Genomic DNA, 23017 nt, shown 5'->3' on the forward strand with positions numbered 1-23017 from the left:
TTGCGCGTTTCCTGCGGGAGTGTTTTGGTGTCGGACGGGTCGTGGGGTGGTTCTCGCAGGGGGCGGATGTTGTTTTCGGCTCTTCCACGCCCTCCCTCCCAGTTCGTTCCGGGTGAAAGGGGACTCTGGTTGTTAATGCGACCCGAGTTTATAACGAGAGAGAATGGACGAGGGAAACACAGCGCTGTTAAAATGAGAATACACCGGACAGAAAGAGAGCCCACGACGCGATCGTGAACCGGACAGGTAGGTACGAGCACGAAAACATCCCGGGCAGAGACACCGTCAGCGTCATCATCATCATTATCATTATGCGATGTTAAGATCAGCAGCTGACATTATGATGTATTTAACTGCATAACTAATCCGGGTTAACTCAACAGCACGGTGCGGGGGATGCTGTGCGACTGACACAGGTGATATATAATTACACCACGGCGAGAAATTCACATCTCTATTGCACCGCAGTTCAGATTGCATTGATTTAAAAACGAGACGCTAAACGAGGTGGTTAGAATGCAGATCTCTACAGTACGGGGGTGGCGAGACGAGGTTTGCATGTGAAGCTGGTGTGAATCGAGGCGGTCTCGTTTTCCGTCGGCACACGCAGCCCTGCGCTAGCGTGAATCTGCTGGATTCTCCAAAGATCGTGTGCTCAGCGATAATAATGAGTAATAATAATATACCGTGATAACGGTTTGCATCTCGAGAAACAGGTGCTGTGCGGCGGGCGAGCGAGGGAGGAGGAGGGGGGGGGTCATTTGTGTAAGTTAGGATTGCTTTGGGGGGTGTTTTAATACACTGGTAATGATAATACACACGCTCTCTGACGCAGTAGTCAGCAGGCTAGCCGGGTGCATATTCAAGGCGAGGGCTGCCCTGCTGGTGTATATGATCCTGCGATATTGTCCTGTACTGCTTTCTGTAACGCAGCTGGCTGGCTGCTGCTGCCCGCTCCTCTTCCTATACACTGAGGTTTAGTTCCGTGGGTGCTGTCGGAAAGGGACACGCGAAATAGCTGAACCTGTCCGACCATACGCGTGCTTAAACTTTAATGAGAATAGCGCGGGCTCGGCCCGGGACTGGGTCGAGTGAAGTACAGCCGTGCCGTTTGGATTTATATTAGAAACGAACAAGACAGAGTCTGTCATTTCTACATTGTCCTGGGACTGGATTCCATTCAATACTGTTGTCTTCAGTTAGTTAGGCTTTCTGCAGCTGAGGAGCCATTAGGTGTGTCGCTGTCCCTTTATAAACGCCCTCCGGCCGGCGCAGCATATTTCAAAACGGATCTGTGTTACTGGATTCCATTAGCGAGCATGCAGGAAGTAAAATCTACTTCCAAACACACACTCGGGACCCTGTAATAAAGAGAGGCTGGTTTATGTCTGCAGCTGAAACGCTGTTGCTCGGGTTGCATTAGGAATGTATTCTGCGGCGTGGGACGGTGAGCGCTCGGCAATCATTGCAAAGCTGTACACTGACAATGCTTGCTGATTACATTAACCGTGTTTTCAAAGTTGCAAAGAATGCGCACATTTTCTGAATTTAATTTCAGTCAACAGTTAGATCGGATGTATTATTATTATTATTATTATTATTATTATTATTATTATTATTATATATTTATTTATTTTGTTTTAAGGCTGCAAAACGGAATAGCGACGCGATAAAGAGACACGAGGCTGAAACTAAGACAAGGCGGGCGGTGTGTTTTCTGTTCAAAGAAGAGTTTGCCAAAAAACAAACCCTGGAAGCCTGGCCGCCGGCTGTCGGCGGTCGATTCCGATTAAATCTCGTTTTGGGGAAACTAAAAAGGTAAGACGCCGAGCCCGTCATCCCGGATCTGCCTCGCCGCTGTGCCGGAGCTGGAGTTTGTTGTTTTTACACAGAGAGGATAGCTGACACTGCCAACAGGAAACAGAGAGGAGAAACCCAGTCAAGCGCGAATCGCGCTGTCACCAACCAGCACCCCTCTCTCTCTCCGTGTCTCCCTCTCCCAGCGCACCTTCACCAGCCCGGGGAGGGACCACGCCATGACTCGCGGAGGAGGAGCGAGAAACGCCAGCGACCTGCTTTATTTCAGCGCAGAGAGTTTATTTTAATTAAACTAGAGAGAGATTCGGCCGCTTCTCCAGGCTGCAGTGCGGATCCTGTGAACGAGTAAAACTGCAAGGACCGGTTTGGGATTGCGGAGTCAGCCCCGGAATGAGAGGGCGTGCCGCCGCCAGGGTAAGTACAGGTGGGGAGGTTTGTCTGAACACGAGTTTGTTTGAACATGAGTTTGTTCAGTTTTGATGTTGGGCGCACTGTAATGCCTGCTATTGTACAGCTGTCTTCCATGACACAGCTGGTCAGTGTGTCAGTCCTGTGCTCTCTTATGCAGAGGCAGTGTATGTCACCCTAACCCACACTGAGACCAGAGCAGAACCAGAACCACACTGAGACCAGAGCAGAACCAGAACCACACTGAGACCAGAGCAGAACCTGAACCACACTGAGAGCAGAGCAGAACCTGAACCACACTGAGAGCAGAGCAGAACCTGAACCACACTGAGAGCAGAGCAGAACCAGAACCACACTGAGAGCAGAGCAGAACCTGAACCACACTGAGAGCAGAGCAGAACCTGAACCACAATGAGAGCAGAGCAGAACCTGAACCACACTGAGAGCAGAGCAGAACCTGAACCACACTGAGAGCAGAGCAGAACCTGAACCACACTGAGAGCAGAGCAGAACCTGAACCACACTGAGAGCAGAGCAGAACCTGAACCACACTGAGAGCAGAGCAGAACCTGAACCACACTGAGAGCAGAGCAGAACCTGAACCTCCTCAGCTAGTTGGTTTATTGCTGTAGCTCCGAGCACTGCATGCAAAACCTCCAAAGAGAGGACGAGGAAGTTGTCGGGTTTTCAAAGGCTGTGCTGCCTCGTGTAAGACCAGCCCATCACGGGTCAGCCTCCTGGTTTTCAGTTCCTGTAGACCTCTCTCTCTCCATCTCTCTCGCTCCCTCCTCCAGGTCTGGTTGCTCTGGTGAACATGGTGTCCTCAGAGTCCCACCCTGAATCCTGCAGCCTGATTGGCTGTGTGGGCTGGGCAGGGTGTCGCAGGCTCCTCTTCCTGTTTCTCACCGGCGTGTGCATCAGCTTCCTGTTCCCAGCCACAGGTAGGAAACCAGTGCAGAACAAGTGCTGTGGGTGATCAGTTTATTAGGAACATTGATAAGTCACACTCTGCCCCTCCCTCGCTGTATTTAAAACTGTGATTGAAACAGTTTTAAATACAGAGCAGGAGAAGCAGCTGGAACATCACGTGTGTGTGTGTGTGTGTGTCAGTGTGTGTGTGTGTGTGTCAGTATCGCTGTGTCTGTGTGTCTGTCTCTGTGTCTGTCTGTATCTCCTGTGTGTCTCTGTGTGTCAGTATCTCTGTCTGTATCTGTGTCTGTCTGTATCTCCTGTGTGTGTCTGTATCTCTGTCTGTTATCTGTCTGTGTCTGTGTGTGCCTGTATTTGTGTCTGTCTATGTGTGTCTGCATCTCTGTCTCTTATCTGCGTGTGTCTGTATCTGTGTTTGCAACTCCCACATTGCAGTCCAAAGTACAGGCCTGTGTGCCACACAGCACAGCACAGCTCAGACCAGCAAAGTACCAAGCGAGTAACAGATGCAGTACACCAGCCCATAGCATTCCCAAGTGTGGAGGAGCGCAGCGTGTGTGACGAGCAAAAAGACAAGATACTCTGAGCGATCCTCCACCCTCCCAACCACTGTGTAGAGTCAATGATCACAAACACAGCCCTCCCTCTCTCTCTCTCTCTCTCTCTCCCCACACAGACGCACTTCCCAGTCCCTCCCAGTGCCAGCCCAGTCCAGCCCTGCAGGGTGTGTCAGTGAGTGCTGGCGCGTGGCTCCCCCTGTCAGCTGGGAGGAGGTATGGCAGTTTGAAGCAGTGCAGCCAGGCTTGCTGTGAGAGGGCAGGGTGCAATGCTGCCTGGAGCCTGCGGGGGCGCTGTGTCATGTTGGCCTGTGTGAGCCGTGGGCGATGCCAGACTCGCAGCACCGGGGAGCCTGATTCGCTGCTGGTGTTTGTGACACACCCCGAAGTGGGGGGGCAAGTGCAGACAGAGGATTTTGATTGGCTGCAGGAGTTCCGGAACCGCAGGTGAGTCAGCCGGGTTTCTGGTTTGTCACTGGAATGAATGACATCAAGGAAAATAGCAGGAAATAGTTTTAAACCAGGGGCATAAATCTGAATTCACTCTTGTCTCCACGGATACAGGAAGGGGAGTGGCCTGCCTGGTCGCCATGGAGATTCATGGCTGGGGTCAGGAGATGAGAGGGGGATGAGGAGACGGAGAGGGGTGAAAGCGAGGGAGGAGCGGAGGGAGAGAGAGGTGAAGACTGAGCCACAGACCCACACAGACCCCCCAACCAAGAAAGAGGGACCCTCCAGCAATGAACAGGTGAGAGAGTGTGTGTGGGGGGGGGGTGTCTGTGTCACTGTCTGTGTTTTTAAGTCTGTTTGTCCAATTTTGACCCACACTATTATATCTGTGTCTCTTTGTTTACAGCTTGTTTCCATGGGAACCGCTGCCCCAGACCCCACCCACATGTTGACCGTCTCCAATCCTGTGGCCCTCAGCCTGACGGCCAATAGAAAGGATGGGAAGCTTTCCAATGACAGCGCAGTGGAGGCCCCGCCCCCCACAGGACAGAACCCCACTCCCACCACAGTGACCATCACCATGACAACTGCCAGTAACACAAGCACGACCTCCGAGAGGTCAATCAAACCCACATCCCTGGCCAGCACAGCCCCCCGAGCTACCACACAACCAGGTGAGCCACCAACACACACACGCACACACACACACACACTGATTCCCAAAATGTTTAAGTAATTTGATTTTCAAAATGTTTTTACATAATTTTAGGAATGTTTGTCAGCAATCAGGAAAGCCGTCACCCGTCTCTGTTTTCTAAAGCCCTGCAGCGCGTGTCTGTGTAGCGCTGTGCACCAAACAGGTTTTAATAGGGTATGTGAAAGACACACACACACTGAGTGAGACACACAGACTGCCTGATTGCCCTCCAGAGTCAGTCTGACCCGCTCCCCTCTCCTCTCACCTCTCTCCTCTCCTCTCTCCTCTCCTCTCCTCTCCTCTCCTCTCCTCTCCTCTCCTCTCTCCCCCCCAGGTGTGCGGGAGCTGGTGGTCTCGGCTGGGAACAGTGTGGAGGTGACCCTGCCCATGAGTGAGGTGGAGCTCAATGCCTTCGTGCTGCCGGAGCCCCCCAAAGGTACAGAGTCGAGGTGCAGGGTGTAGAGAGGAGCCCAGCCCTGGCTTATACAGCCAGCCTCTATTCATGATATTATTACAATAAACAGGATACAGGGGTTAGTAAACATGGGGGTCTCTCTCTCTCAGGCTCCAGCTACAAGTTTGAGTGGCGGCTCATCACTCACCCAAAGGATTACAGTGGAGAGATGGAGGGCAAGCACTCGCAGACTCTCAAACTGAGCAAGGTGAGCACGCACTGTCACACACTCGCACGCACTGTCACACACTCGCACGCACTGTCACACACTCGCACGCACTGTCACACACTCGCACGCACTGTCACACACTCGCACGCACTGTCACACACTCGCACGCACTGTCACACACTCGCACTCGCAGACTCTCAAACTGAGCAGGTGAGCTCACACTCACTCGCACCCACACGCACTGCGACACACTCCCATTCATTCATTCATTGCTCCGAATGGCTGCTGTGTGAGTGTGGATGTTTAGCTCATAAAAACACAAATTATTGACAGCATGGTGTTAGTGTGATGACAGCATCATCCCTCTCGTAGCTCACGCAGGGTCTGTGTCAGTTTGAGGTGCTGGTACAGTGTTAGTGTTGCTGTGTGTTTGACCCGTGTCTCTCTCGTAGCTCACGCAGGGTCTGTGTCAGTTTGAGGTGCTGGTGCAGTGTTAGTGTTGCTGTGTGTTTGACCCGTGTCTCTCTCGTAGCTCACGCAGGGTCTGTATGATTTCGAGGTGCTGGTGGACGGGGAAGGGGCTCACGGGCAGGGCTTCGTCAACGTCACCGTTAAGCCAGGTGAGCTTGAACCCGTCTCTCTCTTCTCCCTCTCTCTCTCTCTCTCTCTCTCTCTCTCTCTCTGTCATTTGATACCTGTTTAAATACAGCACTGTGCACACACCCATTCTAAATCTCTCCCCCCCCCCCCCCCCCCCTCTCACCCCTCTCTCTCTCTCTCTCAGAGCCCCGAGTGAACCAGCCCCCCGTGGCTGTGGTCTCGCCCCGGTTCCAGGAGATCTCTCTGCCCACCAGCTCCACTGTCATCGATGGCAGCCGTGAGTACAGAGCTGTATATACACCACAGCAACCCGGCACAGCACCAATACAGCACCACAGCAACCCAGCACAGCACCAATACAGCACCACAGCAACCCAGCACAGCACCAGCACAGCACCACAGCAACCCAGCACAGCACCACAGCAACCCAGCACAGAACCACAATACAGCTTTCCATGCTGGCCCTGACGCTGCATTTCAACTCTTCTAACTCTGCCCCCTCAGAGAGCACTGATGATGACCATGTGGTCTCCTATCACTGGGAGGAGGTGAAGGGACCCCTGCGAGAGGAGAAGGTTTCTGCAGACACCCCCATCCTCAAACTGGCCAACCTGGTCCCAGGGAACTACACCTTCAGGTAAACCCTACCCCACTACCCCCTACCCCCTACCCAACTACCACCTACCCCCAACCCCACTACTCCCTACCCCACTACCACCTACCCACACCACCTCAGTGTTCGACTCTGACTCCTCTCTCCTCTCCTCCTCCTCTCAGCCTCTCAGTGTTCGACTCTGACTCTCCTCTCCTCTCCTCTCTCAGCCTCACAGTGTTCGACTCTGACTCCTCTCTCCTCTCCTCTCCTCTCAGCCTCACAGTGTTTGACTCTGACTCCTCTCTCCTCCTCTCAGCCTCACAGTGTTCGACTCTGACTCCTCTCTCCTCTCCTCTCCTCTCAGCCTCAGTGTTCGACTCTGACTCCTCTCTCCTCCTCCTCTCAGCCTCACAGTGTTCGACTCTGACTCCTCTCTCCTCCTCTCAGCCTCACAGTGTTCGACTCTGACTCCTCTCTCCTCTCTCCTCCTCTCAGCCTCGCAGTGTTCGACTCTGACTCCTCTCTCCTCCTCCTCTCAGCCTCACAGTGTTCGACTCTGACTCCTCTCTCCTCTCCTCCTCCTCTCAGCCTCGCAGTGTTCGACTCTGACTCCTCTCTCCTCCTCTCAGCCTCACAGTGTTCGACTCTGACTCCTCTCTCCTCTCCTCCTCCTCTCAGCCTCGCAGTGTTCGACTCTGACTCCTCTCTCCTCTCCTCTCAGCCTCACAGTGTTCGACTCTGACTCCTCTCTCCTCTCCTCCTCCTCTCAGCCTCGCAGTGTTCGACTCTGACTCCTCTCTCCTCTCCTCTCAGCCTCACAGTGTTCGACTCTGACTCCTCTCTCCTCTCTCAGCCTCGCAGTGTTCGACTCTGACTCCTCTCTCCTCTCTCAGCCTCACAGTGGTCGACTCTGATGGAGCCCGTGACTCCACGCTGGCCTCTCTCTCCGTGTTAAAGGCTGTGGATTACCCCCCCGTGGCGAACGCTGGTCCCAATCAGGTGATCACGCTGCCGCAGAACTCCATCACGCTGTTCGGGAACCAGAGCACCGATGACCACGGGCCCGTCAGCTACGAGTGGTCACTCAGCCCGCAGAGCAAGGACAAGGTGGTGGAGATGCAGGTGAGCGCACAGAGGCACACTCGCTCACAAGCTGCTGCAGTGTAAAGTCCAGTGTTTGAAGCTGCTCTCTCCTGTCCCTCTGTCTCTGTGTTCCCTGGTCAGGGTGTGCGCACCTCCACTCTGCAGCTCTCGGCGATGCAGGAGGGCGATTACACCTACCAGCTGACCGTCACCGACTCGGCCAACCAGCAAGACACTGCCGAGGTGACCGTGATCGTGCAGCCGGGTCAGTGAGCTCCGAGGGAGTGTTTGGGGGGGTGGGGATGTCTCTGTGTGTGTGTGTGTGTGTGTGTGTGTGTGTGTGCGTGTCTGCGTGTGTGTGTGCGTGCGTGTGTGCGTGTATTGCATAGCTGTAAAGCAGCGAGGAGCTCCTATGACATCGTTCTCACCACATTCAAATCATTTTTTGTTGCTTTAATGCTGAAGTATTTGCTCGTGATTGTGGGGATCCGTTTTGGAGCGGTACATCCACACTTCATTAGAGGCAATGCAAGGTCAGCGCAGAGATACATGAGATGAGGGAGTGTGATCCTGCGTTTCCCCCTCAGAGAATAACAAGCCCCCCCACGCGGACGCGGGGCCGGAGAAGGAGCTCACCCTGCCTGTGGACAGCACCACGCTGGACGGGAGCAAGAGCAGCGATGACCAGAAGATCGCATCGTACCGCTGGGAGAAAACCAGGTACCGGGATCCACGAGAGAGAGAGAGAGAGACTCGCCAGAGATCCACCGTGTGTCCCAGGGATGGGAATAAGACTCCCGTTGCACAGCAGTTTGATCCATTCCTGGTTTCACTGCGAGTTTAATAAGACGCACCTGAGCTTGTTACCTGGACACACTGTGGCTAATGAAGCTCGCAGCAGTAAAACCTGCACTGGGGGAGGCTGCTGTGCAGCAGGAGTCTTATTCCCATCCCTGGGATCTGCTGAGGATTCACTTGAGAGATCCGGTCCGGATCCTGTCCGGTCTGTGCTGGGGATGCAGTCGTGTCGGGGTATTCATACAGAGCCTCTCTCGGGCTCACGTCAGTGTTGTGTGCATGCAGTCTCTCACACAGTAACAGCACCCCGATGGAGGGCAGATTCTCGTGTTTTTTGATTGCTTACAAACAAGTTTAAGCATCTCTGTGTCTGTCTGTCTGTCAGCGGTCCGGACGGAGTGAAGATCGAGAACGCAGACAGCGCCGTCGCCACGGTGACGGGGCTGCAGGTGGGCGTGTACGAGTTCACACTGAGCGTGCGAGACGAGAGGAACCTGGCGAGCAGCGACACTGTGAGCGTCATCGTGAAAGAGGGTGAGTGTGTGAGAGAGAGGGGGAGATCCTGTCACAGCTGAACCAGCCCTGTGTGTGTTGTCACTGTCTGTGTCTCCTCTCAAACCAGCCCATGTCTCTCTCTATGACTCTCTCGCTCTCTCTCTTCTGTTAGAGTTGAATCAGCCCCCTGTGGCTCGGATCTCCGGGAACGTGCAGCTCACCCTCCCCCTGAACATGGCCGCTCTCGACGGGTCAAAATCCTCAGACGACAAGGGAGTGGTGACCTACCAGTGGAGCCGGGACGAGGGGAGCCCCGCGGCGGGGGTGAGTGAGGGGGAGGGGGGTAGGGAGCAGGGGGGGGGGGGGTTCTGTTACGAGGCGATGCAGTCCCACTCTGCCACTCTTCTGATCCTCTCCTGCGGTTCTGTTCTGCAGGATGTTCTGAACCAGTCGGACCGGCAGCCCGTGCTGCTGCTCACTAACCTGGTGGAGGGAACCTACATCTTCAACCTGCGGGTCAGCGACGCCAAGGGGGAGAGCAGCACTGCCAGGGGCACTGTGGAGGTCAGACCGGGTCAGTACAGAGAGAGAGAGACACGTACATGTGCGTACACACACACACACACACACACACACACAGAGAGCAGCACTGCCAGGGGCACTGTGGAGGTCAGACCGGGTCAGTACAGAGAGAGAGAGAGAGAGACACGCACACGCACACGCAGAGACACACACACACACACACACACACACACACACACACAGAGAGCAGCACTGCCAGGGGCCCTGTGGAGGTCAGACCGGGTCAGTACAGAGAGAGAGAGACACGTACATGTGCACACGCAGAGACACACGCACACACACACACACACACACACAGAGAGAGCAGCACTGCCAGGGGCCCTGTGGAGGTCAGACCGGGTCAGTACAGAGAGAGAGAGAGAGAGAGAGTCTGTGCCCCATGCCTGTGGGTTTCTTGCCTATTTGAACCCTGCTTTCTGCCCTCAGACCCGCAGCGCAGTGACCTGGTGGAGATGCTGCTGGCTGTGGGGGTGAGTCAGGTGAGCGAGAGGCAGAAGGGCATGCTGGTCCGGCAGATCGCAGTGCTGCTGAGAGTACTGGACAGCGACATCGTGGTGCAGGAAATCCAGGAGTACACTGAGCAGAGGTGAGAGCACTGAGCAGCACCCACACCCACTCCCAACACACACACACACACACACACACACCCACTCCCACTGAGCAGAGGTGAGCGCACTGAGCAACACCCACTCCCAACACACACACACACACACACACACACACACACACTCCCACTGAGCAGAGGTGAGAGCACTGAGCAGCACCCACTCCCAACACACACACACACACACACACACACACACACCCACTCCCACTGAGCAGAGGTGAGCGCACTGAGCAACACCCACTCCCAACACACACACACACACACACACACACACACACACACACACACACACTCCCACTGAGCAGAGGTGAGAGCACTGAGCAGCACCCACTCCCAACACACAGACACACACACACTGAGCACACAGAAGATGTGAGGTGAGAGCGCTGGTTAATGCTCTCTCTCTCTCTCGCTCTCTCTCTCTGTGTCTCTCTCTCTCTCTCTCTCTGCAGCACCCGCATGGTGTTCTTCGTGCGCTCGGGACCGAGGCGCCCCCTGCTGCGAGGGCAGGATATCGCCATGGAGCTGCGCAGCAAACTGCGCAAACAGAAAGCAGACTTCCTGATCTTCAGAGCGCTGCAGATCAACACTGTCAGTGAGTACCGGGAGCAGTGGGAGTACTGGGAGAGGCTCTGTCGGGGTGTCCCTGTGCACTGGGAGAGGCTCTGTCGGGGTGTAACAGTGCACTGGGAGAGGCTCTGTCAGGGTGTCCCAGTGCACTGGGAGAGGCTCTGTCGGGGTGTCCCAGTGCACTGGGAGAGGCTCTGTCGGGGTGTCCCAGTGCACTGGGAGAGGCTCTGTCGGGGTGTCCCAGTGCACTGGGAGAGGCTCTGTCGGGGTGTCCCAGTGCACTGGGAGAGGCTCTGTCGGGGTGTCCCAGTGCACTGGGAGAGGCTCTGTCGGGGTGTCCCAGTGCACTGGGAGAGGCTCTGTCGGGGTGTCCCAGTGCACTGGGAGAGGCTCTGTCAGGGTGTAACAGTGCACTGGGAGAGGTTCAGGGTGTAACAGTGTCTAAGCCATGTTTTTTATTTCTCTTTTTTGTTTTATTTTAATCTTCCCCTCTCCAGCCTGTCAGCTGAACTGCTCCCAGCACGGGTCCTGTGACTCCCTCACGAAGCGCTGTGTGTGCCACCCCTTCTGGATGGAGAACTTCATCCGAGTGCAGCTGGGAGACGGGGAGAGCAACTGTGGTGAGACATTCACACAAAACACACTGGCACTCACACAAAACACACTGGCACTCACACAAAACACACTGGCACTCACACAAAACACACTGGCACTCTCTCAAAACACGCTGGCACTCTCAAAACACGCTGACACTCTCACAAAACACGCTGACACTCTCACAAAACACGCTGACACTCTCACAAAACACGCTGGCACTCTCACAAAACACACTGACACTCTCACAAAACACGCTGGCACAAAACACACTGACACTCTCACAAAACACGCTGGCACTCTCACAAAACACGCTGGCACTCTCACAAAACACACTGACACACTGTACACAATCACACACACTGACTGAGTCTCTCTGCCTCTCAGACTGGAGTGTTCTGTACGTCACGATCGCCTCCTTCCTGATGCTGGTTGCCGTGGGGATCCTGTCCTGGGGGCTCGTGTGCTGCTGCCGCCGGAGGAAGGGGAAGCCCAAGAGGAAGAGCAGGTACAAGATCCTGGAGGGGACTGACGATCAGGAGAGCCTGGAGCTGAAACCCGCTGCCAAAGGAGGTGAGGGGAGAGGGGGAGAGGGGAGAGGGGAGAGGGGAGAGGGGAGGGGGGAGAGGGGGAGCTCAAACATGCTGTTAAATAAGGTGCTTTTGGTTCCAGAGAGCTCGTAACATTGCATATTCTAGCTGTGTGTGTGACACTGGTTCAGAGCTGTGTCTGTGTTGCTGGTTGGTTAGTGATCGCTGTGTGTGTCACGCTGGTTCAGAGCTGTGTCTGTGTTGCTGGTTGGTTACTGATCGCTGTGTGTGTGTGACGCTGGTTCAGAGCTGTGTCTGTGTTGCTGGTTGGTTAGTGATCGCTGTGTGTGTCACGCTGGTTCAGAGCTGTGTCTGTGTTGCTGGTTGGTTACTGATCGCTGTGTGTGTCACGCTGGTTCAGAGCTGTCTGTGTTGCTGGTTGGTTAGTGATCGCTGTGTGTGTCACGCTGGTTCAGAGCTGTGTCTGTGTTGCTGGTTGGTTAGTGATCGCTGTGTGTGTCACGCTGGTTCAGAGCTGTGTCTGTGTTGCTGGTTGGTTAGTGATCGCTGTGTGTGTCACGCTGGTTCAGAGCTGTGTCTGTGTTGCTGGTTGGTTAGTGATCGCTGTGTGTGTCACGCTGGTTCAGAGCTGTGTCTGTGTTGCTGGTTGGTTAGTGATCGCTGTGTGTTTCTGATTGCAGGCGTCCGACTCAAGCCCCCGGTGCACCCCCACTCCAGCCTCCTCCGCTCCGAGTCCGAGGGGGACAGTGAGGACGCCCTCTTCACCTGGCCGGATCGAGAGAAGGGCAAACTGCTGAGACACCAGAACGGGTCAGTGCGCAACGGACATGGGCCCAACAGAACCAGGAAACAGAGCCGCGAAGAGCTGCTATAGCACAGGGCACCCTAACCCTGCACCCTGCACCCCCCCCCCCCCCCACACACACACACACACACACAGAGGGGAAACAGAGCCACGAGCAGCTGCTATAGGGCACCCTGCACCCTACACACACAGGGGAGCTGCTATAGCCCCTGTACCCCCCACCCCACACACACTGCAGGAGTACCTCCCCTCCCCCCTCTCCAGAGAGCTGTGAAACTGCATCCGAGCAGACAGAGCTGGCTTTAGAGCAGACCTTTGCTACAGTCTACCTGCGTCTCAGTGTGTGTGTGTGTGTGTCTCTGTCCCTGTCTCTCTCTCTCTCTCTCTGTCCCTGTCTCTCCTCCTCTCACCGTGTCTCCTCCAGACCCTGCTCCCCCCCCCCCCTCCTCCTCGCTTCTGTAAATCCGGGTTCATTTTTCTGGATTTCTTTTCTTGGTTATGTATTGTTTTATAGATGTAGTCTTTTTTAATTATTTATTTTTCTGTGATCAGGAGCTTGAATTAATTCATTATTATGATTCACTGTTTCCGTGGTTATTGTGGTTAGAATTTCTGTGTTTCGTCCGTCTGAATGTAGTTTGAATCCTTGGTGATGTATTTAGTGAACCCAGAAGAGAGGGACCCAGGACCCTGTCTATAGACAGAGAGAGAACAGGACCCTGTCTATAGACACAGAGAGAGAACAGGACCCTGTCTGTAGACACAGAGATAGAGAGAGAACAGGACCCTGTCTATAGCCAGAATCTGAGAGGGGAACCGATAGGGAGAGAGCCACTCTGGCCAGCAGTGTGCAAAGAGTGGGAGGGCGGAGGGCGGGTCTGTGTCTTGTGCGGCAGTGTGAGTGAGCTGTGCAATCCCGAGCCAGTATTATACCCCAGTCTCCCGGAGCTGAAGGTATTATAGTGACAGCGCCCCGTGCTGGGAGGAGACAGGCTCTGTCTGTCTCTCTGTCTGTCTCTCTGTCTGTCTGCTTGTCTGTCTGTCTGTCTGTCTGTCTGTCTTGCTAGGCCCAGGTCTGGAGCTCCTGATGATAAAACTGGAAATTGAGGGCCCCCCTTCGCTTGTTAATGAACACTGGAGATGTAGTTTTGTGTGGTGAAGACACTTGAATATACTGGGACCCCCCACTCACTGAACTCTGAGCACTTTACTTTCTCAAGGTGTGTAACCCGAGGCTCAAAAAGAAATTTAAACTAAATAATAACAGCTTTCATACATTCTCTATGCAACAACCCGGCCCTCTCCCTCCCTTTCTCTCTCGCTCTCTCTCGCTCTCTCTCGCTCTCCCTCCCTCCCTCCCCCTCATTGCTCTGAAGGGGTGCCAGTGACTATGTTTCAGTGCCAAAACCCAGGCAACTCCTACAGAGCAAGCTGCAAGGCCAGCTGGATCTCGGATGTCAGGGAGAATCAGGGATCCAGGATATGAAGGGTTAAAACACTCAGCGAGGCGGGGGAGAGGGGACCCGAGAATGTCGCTCTCTCGCTCGAGAGGGAGACTCGAACCCTCTGAATGTCATGCTGCTTGTCGGATTCACTGGACAGTTTTAAAGAAGCTGTGATTCAGGCAGGCGCTTCACTGTGGTTTTGTTTGAAGGAGAAGCCAGTGGAGCTCCTGTCTCTCGTTTGCACTCCGCACGCCTCGTGCTTACAGCAGGGGGGTGTTAATCAGAAGGGATGGGTTTTAATTTGCGGGGCTGGAGGAGCGGAGTGCTGGGTTTGTTTTTGGTTGGTTTGTTTTTTAAATGAAGATTTTTCTTTTGTGAATTGTTTTACTGTGATTCGATCAGGTCTGGAAACTACTGCTTTCAAATCGTATTTTCTGTGAATAAAAATGATTATTTCCGGTTTCTCGTCTCTTGAGTGTTTATTTCTTGAGGGAAGAAGCAAGAAGAGTTGAGTTGAATTATTTGGTAAAGAAGATCAGATACTATAATGAACAGCCTGTCCCTCACTGCGCTGTGCTATAATGAACAGCCTGTCCCTCACTGCGCTGTGCTATAATGAACAGCCTGTCCCTCACTGCGCTGTGCTATAATGAACAGCCTGTCCCTCACTGCGCTGTGCTATAATGAGCAGCCTGTCCCTCGCTGCACTGTGCTATAATGAGCAGCCTGTCCCTCGCTGCGCTGTCTGCTGTCCCTCGCTGCGCTGTACTATAATGAGCAGCCTGTTCCTCGCTGCACTGTGCTATAATGAGCAGCCTGTCCCTTGCTGCACTGTCTGTTGTCCCTCACTGCGCTGTGCTATAATGAGCAGCCTGTCCCTCGCTGCGCTGTCTGCTGTCCCTCACTGCACTGTGCTATAATGAGCAGCTTGTCCCTCGCTGCGCTGTCTGCTGTCCCTCACTGCACTGTGCTATAATGAGCAGCTTGTCCCTCACTGCGCTGTCTGTTGTCTCTCACTGCACCGTACTATAATGAGCAGCCTGTCCCTCAGTTCAAAGCTGGACAATCATACCCTCCATTTGACAGATGGAAATCGGTACACTTTATTGCTGATATTATTATAAGGTTGGAGCAAATTGAAGGCAGCGGTTTTGACTTTTAAACGACACGTTAAAATGCAGATACAGGCAGGGAATGCGTATATTTTTCTGAATTGATCAGAGCTTATTTCCAGGTAATAGATGTATTTGTCTTGATTCCGATTTGTTTTATTTGGGAGTACTGTATGAAAAAACCAAAAACCAAAAACCCACGGCACCGCTTTGCGAGGACTCGACCCCCCGTGTGCAGAGAACACGGGCCATTTTAAACAGCGCGACCCTGGAGCTGCAGTAACCGCGGCGTCCTCAAGGGGGCACATCGAGTCTGTCAAACCCCTGAAACCGGAAGGAGAGACGCAGGAAGAGGACAAAATATAAACAGAAATCACAAACCGGACCGGGGTCGCACAGCATACACGACCCGACAGTGACGCCGCCGCGGACCCGATTCGGTTCTGCAGACCGCCCCGGTGTAGATAATATACCTGGACTGAACCCGGCGGTGTGTATATCCGGGTAGCGGCGCTGTGACCGCGGTGAGTTTGCGGAGATGTCAGCAGTGCTCGGCCGGGCCGGGGCGGCGGGTCCCAGCTCGCTGTCCCGGTTCCGAGGCGCTCTGGTCGGCGCGCTGCTTGGGGACTGTGTCGGTGCCGAGTTCGAGGGCACGGAGGAGGTTCCGCTGGACCGGGTTCTGCAACACCTAGACGGATTGGAGGAGGAGAGCCGTGGGGACGGTGAGTCCGGAGCACAGTAGCATAATATTGCGTTAATATTAGTATTAAGAATAGAGCATTGTTAGCATTAATAGTATTTAAGTGATTTAGCAGACGCTTTTATACAGTGCGATGCACAGAGACTAGGGGATGAACTGAGCATCACAGCTGCAGAGTCTCTTACAATACAACAGCACGGCGGGTTACCGTCTCATCCGACGGACGGGGTCAGGGGAGTGTTAATATATTATTATTATTATTATCATTGCTGTTGTTGTTTATATAATTTCGATGTATTTCTAGCTGCCGTTGATTCTTCATATTGCTTTGTCTGTGAAAGTGAAAGCAGAAGTTCAATAATATCTTCTCATTAGATCAGCCTGTGAGCTCAAGGAGTGGAGATCAGGAATCCTTACCACTCTCTCTCTCTCTCTCACTCTCTCACTCTCTCTCTCTCTCTCTGTGTGTCTCTCTCTCTCTCTCTGTGTCTCTCTCTCTCTCTCTCTCTCTCTCTGTGTCTCTCTCTCTCTCTCTCTGTGTGTCTCTCTCTCTCTCTCCTCTCACCTCTCACTCTCTCCTCTCTCTCCTCCCCCCTCTCTCTCTCTCTCTCAGGTATTCTGCAGTACTCTGATGACACGGCTATGACTCGCTGTGTGGTTCAGTCCCTGCTCTCTCGAAGTGAGTTCGATGTCTCTGATTTGGGGCGCAGGTTTGCGGAGGAGTATCGCAGGGCCCCTCTCCGGGGGTACGGGGCAGGGGTGGTCCAGGTGTTTAAGAAGCTGCTCAGCCCCCGCTGTGCGGACGTGCTCCAGCCCGCCAGGGAGCAGTTCGGCGGGAGGGGGTCCTTCGGGAATGGGGGGGCCATGCGGGCCGCCCCCATCGCGCTGGCGTACCCCCAAACACAGGACGTGATCGAGGTGAGGCACTGACACCCCAACTCCCTCTGCACTCCCCTAACCTCTCTCCCTTTCTACCTCTCTAACTCCTCTCTCCTCTCTTCTCCTGTCTAACCCTCTCTAACCCCCTCTCTCCTCTCCCCAGTTCTCCCCACACTGTGCCCTGCTCTCTCCTCTCTCCCCTCTCTAACCCCTCTCTCCTCTCTCTCCTCTCTCCCCTCTCTAACCCCTCTCTCCTCTCTAACCCCTCTCTCCTCTCTCCCCTCTCCTCTGTAACCCCTCTCTCCCCTCTCCTCTCTAAGCCCTCTCTCCTCTACCCAGTTCTCCCCACACTGTGCCCTGCTCTCTCCTCTCTCCCCTCTCTAACCCCTCTCTCCTCTCTAACTCCTCTCCTCTCTAACCTCTCTCCTCTCTCCTCTCTAACCCCTCTCTCCTCTCTCCCCTCTCCTCTCTAACCCCTCTCTCCTCTCCTCTGTAACCCCTCTCTCCTCTCCTCTCCTCTCCTCTCTAACCCCTCTCTCCTCTCCTCTCTAACCCCTCTCTCCTCTCTTCTCTCTCCAGTTCTCCCGACGCTGTGCCCTGCTCACTCACGCCTCCTCTTTGGGATATAACGGAGCCGTGCTACAGGCGCTGGCGGTGCACTTTGCCCTGCGGGGGGCACTGTGCTCAGGGGGGCAGTACCTGGAGCTGCTGATCGGAGAGATGGAGAGTCTGGAGAGAGAGGAGAAAGCACTGAGCGACGCCAGAGAGTGAGTGAGGAGGAGGAGGAGGAGGAGGAGGAGGGGAGGAGGAGGAGGAGGAGTGTATGTTATCACGCTCTCGCTCTCTCACCGCAGGCTGAATGAAGCTGACTTCCCGTACTGCACTCGGCTGAGGAAGGTGAAGGAGATGCTGGAGAGGAGTGACGTGAGCGTGGAGGAGGTGGTGATGGAGCTAGGTGAGAGGGGCCCTGTGTCTGTGTGTGTGGATCACTGTGTGTCTCAATGTGTCTCAGTGTATGTGTGCGCATCTCTGTGTCTCTCCCTGTGTCTCTGTAGCTCTGTGTGTCTCACTGTGTCTCACTGTGTCTCTATATGTCTGTGTCCCAGTGTATGACAGTATTCTCCTCTCTCAGGTAACGGTATAGCTGCTCTGCACTCAGTCCCCACGGCGATATTCTGTGCTCTGCACTGCCTCTCCGCGCGCCCCAGCCTGCCCCCCCACTACAGCGGGGTTCAGCGGACGCTGGCGTTCAGCCTGGCGCTCGGGGGGGACACCGACACCATCGCCACCATGGCCGGGGCCATCGCCGGGGCGCACTATGGGATGGAACAGGTCCCAGCGTCGTGGCAACGCTCCTGTGAGGGGGAGCAGGACGCAGAGGAGTGGGGGGAGAGACTGCACAAGCTGTACCAGAGCAGAGCACTAGGGGGCAGCACCACTGAGAGGGAGAGAGGGAGTGAGGAGAGGGGAGAAAGAGCAGAGTGAGCGAGGGGGTAACTCTTAAGAGGGGGCATCAGAGAGAGGGGGGCATAAGAGAGAGGGGGGCATCAGAGAGAGGGGGGAGCGGCACTGAGGGGGGCATCAGAGAAAGGGGGGAGTGGCACTGAGGGGGGCATCAGAGAGAGGGGGGAGCGGCACTGAGGGGGGGCATCAGAGAGAGGGGGGAGCGGCACTGAGGGGGGCATCAGAGAGAGGGGGGAGCGGCACTGAGGGGGGCATCAGAGAGAGGGGGAGCGGCACTGAGGTGTAAGGCACTGCTAGTAAAAAGACTGACAGAAGACTTTGTACAAAATTGTGATTGGTGAGGAAGATGCTTTTTGTTAGTTTTTCTTTATTCATTGTAATAGAAAATAATGAAATAAATTAACCATTTTAAACAGACAGCCTGAGTGTGAGTTTATAAGACTTATTAGGAGTTCATAACATAACGACCGCTTCACTCAGGGACAGTTACAGTAGAAATATTCCTGTGTGATCAGTGATCAGGAGAGTAAGTAACCCAGCCACACTCGCACCCGGATCATAGCTGGACCAGCGAGGCCTGGTTCAATGAAACTGAAGAAACAGATAAACGAGACAGAGCGCCACGAAACTGAAGAAACAGATAAACGAGACAGAGCGCCACGAAACTGAAGAAACAGATAAACGAGACAGAGCGCCACGAAACTGAAGAAACAGATAAACAAGACAGAGCGCCATGAAACTGAAGAAACAGATAAACGAGAGAGCGATGAAACTGAAGAAACAGATAAACGAGACAGTGCCATGAAACTGAAGAAACAGATAAACGAGACAGAGCGCCACGAAACTGAAGAAACAGATAAACGAGACAGAGCGCCATGAAACTGAAGAAACAGATAAACGAGACAGAGCGATGAAACTGAAGAAACAGATAAACGAGACAGAGCGCCATGAAACTGAAGAAACAGATAAACGAGACAGAGCGCCACGAAACTGAAGAAACATAAACGACAGTGCCATGAAACTGAAGAAACAGATAAACGAGACAGAGCGCCATGAAACTGAAGAAACAGATAAACAAGACAGCGCGCCATGAAACTGAAGAAACAGATAAACGAGACAGAGCGCCACGAAACTGAAGAAACAGATAAACGAGACAGAGCGCCACGAAACTGAAGAAACAGATAAACGAGACAGAGCGCCATGAAACTGAAGAAACAGATAAACGAGACAGAGCGCCGTGAAACTGAAGAAACAGATAAACGAGACAGCGCCACGAAACTGAAGAAACAGATAAACGAGACAGAGCGCCATGAAACTGAAGAAACAGATAAACGAGAGAGCGATGAAACTGAAGAAACAGATAAACGAGACAGAGTGCCATGAAACTGAAGAAACAGATAAACGAGACAGAGCGCCACAAAACTGAAGAAACAGATAAATGAGACAGAGCGCCATGAAACTGAAGAAACAGATAAACGAGAGAGCGATGAAACTGAAGAAACAGATAAACGAGACAGAGCGCCACGAAACTGAAGAAACAGATAAACGAGACAGAGCGCCATGAAACTGAAGAAACAGATAAACGACAAAGCGCCACGAAACTGAAGAAACAGATAAACGAGACAGAGCGCCATGAAACTGAAGAAACAGATAAACGAGACAGAGCGCCGTGAAACTGAAGAAACAGATAAACGAGACAGAGCGCCATGAAACTGAAGAAACAGATAAACGAGACAGAGCGCCGTGAAACTGAAGAAACAGATAAACGAGACAGAGCGCCATGAAACTGAAGAAACAGATAAAAAAAAAACCACCATGGGTTGTTAATGTGTTTCAAGATTGGCTTTGAAAAAATTAAAAAATATGAACGTTCATTTTATGGAAATAAGTCAGATTCTACAGCTTGACGAGGGACACAATATTAAAAACACATTTTCCTATGGAAGCCACACAGTTATTATATATATGATATAAGTATTAACAGTCACAGTCCTGCCCCTGGTATCCCTGGTGTTTACCTCAGAGCCCTGCTGTGTAATAGGGGAGTGTGTTTCATAGCCCGCCTCTCTTCAGTGGCATGAAACTCTGCAGTAAGATCCAGGATTCTCAACTCCAGCAGTGTGAGCTCTGAAAAGGGAAGCTCATCTCTTATACAAGGTTAGACTGCTAGGCTGTCACAAGGAGACGGTGGTGCAGTGGGCTAGTTCACTAGCATGCTGTGCTGTTCCTCCTCGGAGTACCGGGTTCAAATCCAGGTGAGTTCTTTGTTTTCAAATACTTTGTTCATTTCTCATATAGACAATGAATTGTATACTTTCCTATATAGAGAATGATAACGCAAGCGGTGAGGTGGCACAGGGGGCTGATTCACTTGCATGCTGTGCTGTGCTCCTTGGAGCACCGGGTTCAAATCCTGCTAATTTCTTACTTTATTTTCAAAAAACGGGTTCATTGACCTCATAGCCAGTGTGCAGCAGAGCTTTCCTGTGGGAGCTTGTGGCGCAGTGGGTTACACCCACGGCCTCCTCTCCCTGAAGACGACGGTTCAAATCCTGGTCCCGGAGGTGAGTTCCTGAAGGTAAGTAATGATGTTGGTTGTGTTTCCACAGATGGAGGAGGAGAAGGAGAAGAAGAAGACCTGCCCTGTGGAGGGAGGAGGAGAAGATGGAGAGAAGGTAGGAGAGGATAGAAAGGGGGGGTCTGGCCCCCCCCACCTGGGAGGAGAAAGTCTGGTGGCAGTGTTACTGCCTGAGACAAGCGGAACTTATGAGTTACATCAGAGTCTAATCATTAAGATACTTACTAAGTCTCTTCTTTCAAAGTCATAACTAAAATGTAAACATATACAAGACGCAATACCCATTGTTTTAGTATCTTACTAAATAGACTTATATTCCGCTTGTCTCAAGCTGCAACACTGCCACCTGACATTCCCCTCCCATGTGGGGGGGCCAGACCCCCCCCATTCTATCCTCTCCTACCTTCTCTCCATCTTCTCCTCCTCCCTCCACAGGGCAGGTCTTCTTCTTCTCCTTCTCCTTCTCCATCTGTGGAAACACAACCAACATCATTACTTACCTTCAGGAACTCACCTCCGGGACCAGGATTTGAACCATCGTCTTCAGGGAGAGGAGGCCGTGGGTGTAACCCACTGCGCCACAAGCTCCCACAGGAAAGCTCTGCTGCACGCTGGCTATGAGGTCAATGAACCCGTTTTTTGAAAATAAAGCAAGAAATTAGCAGGATTTGAACCCGGTACTCCAAGGAGCACAGCACAGCATGCGAGTGAATCAGCCCCCTGTGCCACCTCACCGCTTGCTTTATCATTCTCTATATAGGAAAGTATACAATTCATTGTCTATATGAGAAATTAACAAAGTATTTGAAAACAAAGAACTCACCTGGATTTGAACCCGGTACTCCGAGGAGGAGCAGCACAGCATGCTAGTGAACTAGCCCACTGCACCACCTGTCTCCTTGTGTGAGGTTAACATTGCAGAGAAGATCTTATATCAGCCTCTTCATATTATTTTTAAGCTTAAGACCACCAACCCCTTGATAGACTTGATTTTACAAAAAGGGCAAAGTCTTTGAAAATGAAATGAAAGCACAGGCTCCTAACATGGGGTTTGAAGACACTAACCTGAGCATCAGAGTCCCACGCTCTACCAGCAGAGCAAGCAGCCAGCTGGCTCTCCTGCTGCGTGAAACACATTATTACATTGTGTGATGTGGACCTGGGGAGAGACTGATTTTCAGCTTGGTTTCATTTGTGACTTCAACTGGATTCAATACCAAACCTTATTGATAAAAAGGTAAATTAAACAACACTTTTGAAATTCAGAGATTAACACTTCTGCCTCATGCAGGATTTGAACCAACAACTCTGGGAATCAAAGACCACGACTCTACCAACTGAGCCAGCCAGACAGCTGCTGAGTGTCCCCTCAGCGGCACAGCATTGTTTCAGTTCATTCTGTGTATAATACACTGGGTCTGCATCCAAGGACACCAGATCAGACGGCTGTGCTGCTTTGCTCATACTTGGTTTATCAATGAGTACAACGTTTTGGGGGGAAAAAAAATAAAACACAACCAACTTGCAGGGTTTGAACCCCCACCCTGAGAGAGAGGAGTCCCACACTCTACCAAGCGAGCTACCCAGCCCCTTGGCACTGCATTCAAACCCAAGCCCAGGATAGGTCTTAAAGGTCAAATAAAACACACACGTCCCCCATATGGGTCTGGAACCAGTTAGTAAATCAGAGCGCTGCGCTGTCACATCCCTCCAGTGCTTTAACTCCTGCATGGAACACTGTGTAGTGATCCCTTCATTGGAAATATCCAATAAAAGAGTCACTTCTATCATGTCTTTGACAGATTCAAACTACAAGGCGCTGTGAAAAAAGAACATTTCAAGCTGCAGCCTGGATTTGAACCCAGTCTCTCAGGGAGAAGAACAGTCCAGCCTCCTGCGCTCTCCCTCTGCACCACCAAGCAGCTCTCCTGCGTGTTTGCTTTGCAGTGCCTACAAGGTCAAGGAACCAGCTTGGGGAGAAAAACCAAAAAACAACTTGTACCTTGAGCAGGGTTTCAACCAACAGCCCTGGGAATCAGAGTCCAATCAGGACATGAATTTAACATTAACACACAA

General features: G+C 52.8%; 2 protein-coding genes across 6 annotated transcripts; both read left to right on the plus strand.

The window, feature by feature from the left end:
* Positions 1-93: 93 nt before the first annotated feature.
* On the plus strand, positions 94-14670 carry LOC117413839 (dyslexia-associated protein KIAA0319-like protein). Of its 5 annotated transcripts, XM_059000457.1 has the most exons (23): positions 94-246; positions 1646-1818; positions 2004-2232; positions 3021-3167; positions 3833-4160; positions 4278-4461; positions 4570-4837; positions 5195-5296; positions 5425-5522; positions 6016-6103; positions 6268-6360; positions 6588-6720; positions 7572-7800; positions 7903-8026; positions 8349-8481; positions 8945-9093; positions 9227-9378; positions 9490-9628; positions 10063-10222; positions 10696-10838; positions 11311-11433; positions 11795-11980; positions 12639-14670. In XM_059000457.1, exons 4-23 carry the CDS (start codon positions 3041-3043, stop codon positions 12830-12832), a joined length of 3153 nt encoding a protein of 1050 aa, XP_058856440.1. In that variant the 5' UTR covers positions 94-246; positions 1646-1818; positions 2004-2232; positions 3021-3040; the 3' UTR covers positions 12833-14670. The 5 variants fall into 5 exon arrangements, with proteins under 5 accessions (XP_058856440.1, XP_058856439.1, XP_058856441.1 ...); XM_059000456.1 differs by having other exon boundaries at positions 109-250; positions 1646-2232; XM_059000458.1 differs by lacking the exon at positions 1646-1818 and having other exon boundaries at positions 109-246.
* Positions 14671-15627: 957 nt separating this feature from the next.
* LOC117414177 (ADP-ribosylhydrolase ARH3) lies at positions 15628-18417 on the plus strand. Its single transcript, XM_034023961.3, has 5 exons — positions 15628-16042; positions 16634-16938; positions 17479-17666; positions 17754-17854; positions 18032-18417. The coding sequence occupies exons 1-5, from the start codon at positions 15859-15861 to the stop codon at positions 18382-18384; spliced, it is 1131 nt and encodes a 376-aa protein (XP_033879852.2). The 5' UTR covers positions 15628-15858; the 3' UTR covers positions 18385-18417.
* Positions 18418-23017: the final 4600 nt, after the last annotated feature.

Source organism: Acipenser ruthenus, chromosome 25, assembly GCF_902713425.1.
Source record: "Acipenser ruthenus chromosome 25, fAciRut3.2 maternal haplotype, whole genome shotgun sequence".
Lineage (NCBI taxonomy): Eukaryota > Metazoa > Chordata > Actinopteri > Acipenseriformes > Acipenseridae > Acipenser > Acipenser ruthenus.